Consider the following 7604-nt stretch of genomic DNA (forward strand, 5'->3'; position numbering starts at 1 on the left):
CAAGAAGACAGAGCATCACTCGCCCCAGAGCCCCTATCTATACCTTGTGGCTAATAGCCACTGATGGACCTCTGCTCCATATGCTTATCTAATTCCCTTTTGAAGCCGTCCATGCTTGTAGCCGCCACCACTTCCTGTGGCAGTGAATTCCATGTGTTAATCACTTTTTGGGTGAAGAAGACAACTGTGGTTATCTTCAGGGGCCCTCCTTTGAGTGCCCACCTGAGGGCCTTCTCAATTGTGGCACAGAATCTTTGGGAAGTTCATCTGTCACTTCAATCAAGGTCTACTACCAGTGCGTAAAGACTTAATCAGTTTCATTCGCTGTTCACTTACTCCTTCCTGTTTATCTGTTCTGTTTAAATGCTTGTGTGTTTAATGGTTGGTTTTAGTTTTTATCGTATGTATTTTTAAAAGCTTGCTTTAATGGTTCCCAGTATTCAATGCTCCGGAGACCACAAGTTGGGTGAAAATGCAGCATGAAAATGTTTTAAATGAAAAAATAAGGGCTCCAGAGGAGTTTGATGTTCCCAGTTTGAAGCCAGATATATTTCCCCATAGAACCATCCCCTCATGACAGGAACGGTGCGGGGGGGGGGGGGGGGGGGGATGTATGTATTTTCCCTCCCTCAATACAAGAAGAAGAAGAGAAGATTGGATTTGTCCCCCGCCCGTCACTACCCAAAGGAGTCTCAGAGCGGCTGACAAACTCCTTTCCCTCCCCCTCCCCACCACAGACACCGTGAGGTAAAAGAAGAAGAGGAGGAGATTGGATTTATACCCCGCTCGTCACTACCCAAAGGAGTCTCAGAGCAGCTGACAAACTCCTTTCCCTCCCCCTCCCCACAACAGACACCCTGGGAGGTGGGTGGGGCTGAGAGAGCTCTGACACAAACGGCTCTTTTTCAAGGACAGCTGTGGCAGAGCTTGTGACTGACCCAAAGTCACATCAGCAGGTGCACGTGGAGGAGTGGGGAATCAAACCCGGTTCTCCCAGATTAGAGTCCGCACACTTAACCACTACACCAAACTGGCTCTCAAGAGCATACATGGGCTGCCAAAACAACATATGCTTTAATTTTGGGTGTCCTGTACTGAGAGCAGGGGCCCCTAATGCCACTTCAACTCATTCTAGACTACGAATGTGAGCCTCTGAAAGGTATAAAATACCTCACTCTTCAGTAAACCCATCTGTCATGTGCAGAGGCTCACAGGACATCATGTGACTTGAGGCTACAGTGAAGTTTGCACAGAGAAGAGCCAAGGTTTGATCCCCAGCAGGTCTAGTTGATGGGTGCCAGTAAGAGCTGGACCCTAGCCTGAGATGGTAAAAAACAGACAATACCAGCAGTATTCCCTCTAAGGTGAGTTAGTGTGAGCTAGCTCACAGTTTTTTAGCCTCCAGCTCACATATTTTTATCCTAGCTCAGGAAGGAGGGCTCCAGAGCAAACTAATTTGTGCAGTAACCGAATCGCTGGCTCACAACTTTAATGCCAGTAGCTCACAAAATAGAATTTTTGCTCACAAGACTCAACAGCTTAGAGGGAACATTGAATACCAGCCTCGATGGACCAGTGGCCCCATCTCCACATGCGGCTGTTTCAAGTGTCTGTTCAAAAATATTGCAAGAAAGAGCGCCAGAAAATCGATTTGACCACAAGCATTCAAGGTCAACCACCAGAGCCGGGTCTCTGGAAGCAGTTCACTGGGAATTCTCACAGTGCTTTCTGATGAGCCCTGCAGCGTATAATCTGCGTTTGCTGGGACCCCTGTGGCGCATCACACTTCATATCCCTCCCCTTTATGCATGGAAAAGCAACCACCCCACAGCACAACTCATTGTTCAGCAGCAGTGTGGCCCAGCAGGGGCTCAAGGACTGCAGGAATGGAACGTGCCAAAGCTTTACTCTTGGCAGCTGTCAGAACAAGCCCCAGACAACATTTAAACTCCCCCACCCCTTAGGCAGAAGGGGGGGGGGAGCTAGCAGAGTTCTGGCTTCATTAAACCTCTGACGGATGGGCTGGATTGACTTAGGCTGCTCATAGCCCAGCCTTCTCTTATTTTTCAGTACTCCAGGCCAGTGTTCCCTCTAAGCTGAGTTAGTGTGAGCTAGCTCACAGTTTTTTAGCCTCCAGCTCACACATTTTTGTCTTAGCTCAGGAAGGAGGGGGCTCCAGAGCAAACTAATTTATGCAGCAGCCAAATCGCTCGCTCACAGCTTTAATGCCAGGAGCTCACAAAGCAGAATTTTTGCTCACAAGACTCCACAGCTTAGAGGGAACATTGCTCCAGGCGATTCACAGCAAATGGCCACAGACACTGCTGAATGGGTCCGTAGTCTGATCTGGTATAAGGCAGCTTCGCACGATCAAAGCCACCCCAAAAGTCGATCTCAGAACAGTTTCTGGTGACAAAAGCCATCCCCAAATCCATTTCTGGCATTGCTGAGATGCACCCTCGGACCAGTGTTCCCTCTAAGCTGAGTTAGTGTGAGCTAGCTCACAGTTTTTTAGCCTCCAGCTCACAGATTTTGGTCTTAGCTCAGGAAGGGTGGGCTCCAGAGCAGTGTCCCCTCTAAGCTGAGTTAGTGTGAGCTAGCTCACAGTGTTTTAGCCTCCGGCTCACAGATTTTTGTCTTAGCTCAGGAAGGGTGGCTCCAGAGCAGTGCTCCCTCTAAGCTGAGTCAGTGTGAGCTAGCTTACATAGCCTCCGGCTCACACATTTTTGTCTTAGCTCAGGAAGGGTGGGCTCCAGAGCAGTGTCCCCTCTAAGCTGAGTTAGTGTGAGCTAGCTCACAGTGTTTTAGCCTCCGGCTCACAGATTTTTGTCTTAGCTCAGGAAGGGTGGCTCCAGAGCAGTGCTCCCTCTAAGCTGAGTCAGTGTGAGCTAGCTTACATAGCCTCCGGCTCACACATTTTTGTCTTAGCTCAGGAAGGGTGGCTCCAGAGCAGTGCTCCCTCTAAGCTGAGTCAGTGTGAGCTAGCTCACATAGCCTCCGGCTCACACATTTTTGTCTTAGCTCAGGAAGGACGGGCTCCACAGCAAACTGATTTATGCAGCAGCCAAATCGCTCGCTCACAACTTTCATGCCAGTCGCTCACAAAGGCAGAATGTTTGCTCACAAGACTCCACAGCTCAGAGGGAACATTGCCTGGGACCAGAGACACAGTACAGGCCAGGTCGAGGGGAATGACCCAGGATGCAGCACTCATCGCCACCTCTGCGGGAAAGCGGGAGCGGCACGACGACGGACTGCTCCTGTTCTCTGCGGAGCCAGCGCTTTGCCTCTGCTCGACTTCCAGACTCACCCCTCTCCCTGCAATCAATGTGCCTATTCTGCTGATGCCGAAGAAGACAGCGAGAGACTCGCCAAGGTCGAGGAGGGGGAGGCGGGCTGGCATCCAGGGCTGTGCAGCCCCCCCCCCCGCTTCCACTGGCAACACGGTGTTAGAATCGCCAAGCGCAGCACTTTTAGAAGCAGATCAGAGCACCCGATGGCGGGCTCATGGCCACGGCTGCATTGCAAGGGGGGACGGCTTCCACTCTCAGCCTCCTTCGGAGTACCTCCAAAAAGTCATCAGGACTTCGGTTTCCTACATGCTCCCTGTCTGCGACTACCTGAGCCATTTTGACCCTGGTCGGAGTGGGTACACACCCGAGTAAAACAGAACTGTGCTGTGCAAAGGGACTGCCTTGAAAAGTGATGGTGGACAGAAAGGCAAAGTGGGTTCAGGGCGTTTTCCTTAACCCAAGCAGGTTATCACCATGTCTTCCCCCTGTACGTCCACTGGCTAGGTGTGAGCGGAGTCCTTGCAGCAATGGTGGGTGGGTTTGGCTCCGATCCAGCCCTTTTTTGTGCTCTCTGCCCTTGGCTTGGCTTGGCAACCCCATCTGGCCCAGGAGCGGCTCCTGCCCGTCTCCGCAGCCAGCTGGGCTTTCTGTTCCACGCGCAAGGTGCTGGTCCCTCTGCGAGCCAAAACAGGAGGACGTTCCCTCTAAGCTGTGGAGTCTTGTGAGCAAGATTTCTACTTTGTGAGCTGCTGGCACTAAAGTTGTGAGCCAGCGATTCAGCTACTGCATAAATTAGTTTGTTCTGGAGCCATTCTCCCTGAGCCAAGACAAAAATGTGTGTGCCGGAGGCTAAAAAAACTGTGAGCTAGCTCACACTAACTCAGCTTAGAGGGAACACTGATTGCTAATTGACTGGGATGCTTGTAGCTCCCACCCACAACTAGCCTGGAAGCGCCATCCACTTCTTGCTGGCTAGAAGCAGTCTCCTCCTCTAGCTGTTGCTCAGCAAATACACAGTGGGATCTAGCCTCGCAGGGACCGGGCAGAGCTACCACCTTTCTGTCCCATCCTTCCCACAAGGAACTCGCGGCTCCGTTCTCCCGTGTTATCCTCACAACGACCCGGTGAGGTAGGCTAAGCTGAGAATGACTGGCCTGAAATCACCCAGTCCAGCTTCATGGCAGAGTGGGCCTTTGAACCTGGTTCTCCCCTGTCAAAGTCCAGCACTCTAACCACTATGCCACAATGTGCGGCTGAGTGCAAATAACATTCTAGCCAAGCTGCTGCCACGATTATTTTTTAAAAGAATATTCTCAGAGCAGGAGCCCTGTGGCTTTGAAGCAGGCAGGATGTCATGCCTGCCCTTGACTCAGCCCCAGAGCCAGCTCCTGACAGCCTAAGAGAGGAGGATTCAGTGCCTTTAAGAGCTGAAGAAGCATCAGGATCTGCACCTACTGTAAGTACTGAGGAGGATACACAGCAATCTGAGTCAACTACAGGACGGTTTGCACCTGGGATTGAGCAGGCCATAAGCAGCTCACCACCTGCATCTCCCCCACCTGTAAGTAGGCTTAGGGATCAGAGACGTCAGGAGCTGGCTAGCCGACGAAAAGAAGCACGTTCAAGAGGGCGGAGATCCTTGAGCCCTGAGTTTTAACAGCAGCCAGGACCTCGCACAAAGGTGCTAATGAGTTAATGGGCCAGAGCACTATTTAGTAGGGCCTCTGGCCATGAGCAATTTGTGCTGGCAACCTCGTTCGTAGAACCAGAAGCTCTGCACCTTGATTCCTGTTTGACTCTGTGGCTTTTGGACTCGGCTTGTGTTTGGACTGCTCTGGCTCCTGACTTCCAGCTTTGAACCTGACCACGCCCTCGGCTTTGCTCCCTGTACTCTGACCTCTGGTAACGTTTGGCTACGGCTTTGTCTGGTGTTTTGGGACTTGTTTAATGCTCTGCTGACTGCTCTCCCGGCTGACCTTTGGACTTGTATTGTGATTCCCCCTGTATGCCTGCCTCCCTGGCTCTACCATGACACAGGACCGGAACCAAGGGGCTTCCCTCCCTTAAACGGACCGAGCAGGAAGTAGTTTACCAAGTCCTCTCTCCATAGCAAGTGGGAGGCAGGGCTCAATTGTCTCCACCCCCCAAGAAGAAGAGAACATGCTTAAAAACTGTGCCTTGTTTCCAGAACTGCCAGGAACCATACCTTGCATCTGCTACAAAGGGGAAGACTCCGTTGTAGAAGAACATGATGGTGAGAACCAGAAGCCAGTAGCGAAGAGGCAAATGCCGGACATCCTGAACCCGCTGCCAGGAGGAAAAAAGAGTGGAGATGAAGAAGAAGAAGAAGAGATTGGATTTATACCCCGCCCTTCACTTGGAGTCTCAGAGCGTCTTACAAAATCCTTTCCCTTCCCCTCCCCACAACAGACACCCTGTGAGCAGTGTTCCCTCAAAGCTGAGTTAGTGTGAGCTAGTTCACAGTTTTTTAGCCTCTGATTCGCACATTTTTGTCCCAGCTCAGGAAGGACGGCTCCGGAGCAAACTAATTCATGCAGTAGCCAAATCGCTCGCTCACAGCCTGAATGCCGGTAGCTCACAAAGTAGAATATTTGCTCAGAAGACTCCACAGCTTAGAGGGAACATTGCCTGTTAGGTGGGTGGGGCTGAGAGAACTCTGACACAAAACTGCTCTTTTTCAAGGACAGCTGTGCCAGAGCTTGTGACTGACCCGAGGTCGCATCAGCAGGTGCAAGTGGAGGAGTGGGGAATCAAACCCGGTCCTCCCAGATTAGAGTCCGCACACTTAACCACTACACCAAACTACACCAAACACAGTTCCTACATGCCCTCCAAATCTTAAAGGGTAAATGGTGCTTACACTATATTTTCACTTCCCAAAGACACAAAGGAAGAAAGGTCACCCCAAGAGATCATACCTCACTAGCTGGAAAGGGGGGGCACGTGACATGCTTCCCAGTTCCTGGCTGCAGGTGTGCGGGAAAGGAGCCAGGATCAGCCTGAGAAATTGTGGTACCCAAAGCACAACCCCCAAAATGCATAATTCTGCCCAGGCTCTTTACTTAAAAGAGGATGCAGGTAAGGAAATGATGCCGCCTTCTAGGATCTGCTGCCCAAACACAAGGCCAAGGCCAGCCCAGCCTGGAGGTGTTCTTCTGAAATGACGCCGTCAACCCACACCAGTCTTGTTTTAACATGCTCTAGTATTAGCTCCCTCTCTCTTTTTTTAAGGTAACAGCCACCTGTTCTTCCCTAACACGCTCAACTAGCAGAATGCCAACCTGCAGAGGAGAATGTATTCTTGTGAAAAAAGCTTGCGTCAAGACACCACGGTGGAACGCAGAATCCTGACCACCAGCAGCTCAAAGTGGCTCCTTGGCCCAAGATAATGCGGCGGCTGCAGGTGGGTCGAATGGTGGACTAGAAAAGCTGAGAACACAAGGCCCTCTGGGCTGGATGATTGCCATCCCCCCCCCTTGCTGCTGATAAGGGGAAGCACAACAAGCACACAGGGAACGGGGCTAAGTTAGATAAACACAGAAAACACCGTGTTGAAATAATAAACACAATATTCACGTGTACTTATAGCTAAATACAGGGCTATTTTTGGGCAGGAACGCACAGGAATGGAGTTCCGGCTGGCTCCTGAGTTGGCCACGCCCAGCAGGAACTCATTAGCATAATAGGCCACACCCAACAGCAGGAACTCATTAGGATTGGCTACATTAGGGGTGTGTGGCCTAACATGCAAAGGAGTTCCTGCTACAAAAAAAGGCCCTGGGTTTTGACAACAAACAAGGTAAACAGAATAACAAGCAAAAGGTGGGTGTGGCTGGATGACCACACTTCTGGTAACATGGGGGTGCGGCCTAATGTTCTAATGAGCTGTGCTGTCAGGGGTGTGGTCCAATATGCTAATGAGTTTCTGCTGTTGGGTGTGGTCTATTATGCTAATGAGTTCCTGTTGGGCTTTTTCTACAAAAAGAGCCCTGGCTAAATATATTTGCTTTTTATGCACAACATCAACTCTGGTGTATTGTAAACACTTTCAAACGACAACATCACATTTCAAACACTTTCAAACTAAGTTATATCACATGAAGAGTCCAACTGTCTTCTTCCTGATGGAGGATAGATACCCATGTACAGTTATTTGTACCGAACAATGCAGCAACCTATTGTACATTTCCCAAGTGATGATCCATCAGGTAAAGCTAGCAGGCAGCTTGTATTTCTCACTGTGATGATTCAGCTTAGCAAGCAAGCCTAGTAGATGTATTTTCCCATGAG

The 7604-nt window shown here is 50.5% G+C and overlaps 1 protein-coding gene across 1 annotated transcript in view; it reads right to left on the bottom strand.

The window, feature by feature from the left end:
- Positions 1-7604, bottom strand: part of LOC107124639 (major facilitator superfamily domain-containing protein 1-like) — a 29324-nt gene that overhangs the window by 9219 nt on the left and 12501 nt on the right. Inside the window, exons 8-9 of the mRNA XM_015428131.1 lie at positions 5500-5600; positions 3567-3636 (exon numbers count right to left, since the gene is read on the bottom strand). Coding sequence (XP_015283617.1) covers positions 3567-3636; positions 5500-5600 — 171 coding nt within the window. The remainder of the gene's footprint in view (positions 1-3566; positions 3637-5499; positions 5601-7604) is intronic.

The sequence above is a fragment of the Gekko japonicus genome, unplaced genomic scaffold (genome assembly GCF_001447785.1).
Source record: "Gekko japonicus isolate JY-2015 unplaced genomic scaffold, Gekko_japonicus_V1.1 scaffold1343, whole genome shotgun sequence".
NCBI classification, from domain to species: domain Eukaryota; kingdom Metazoa; phylum Chordata; class Lepidosauria; order Squamata; family Gekkonidae; genus Gekko; species Gekko japonicus.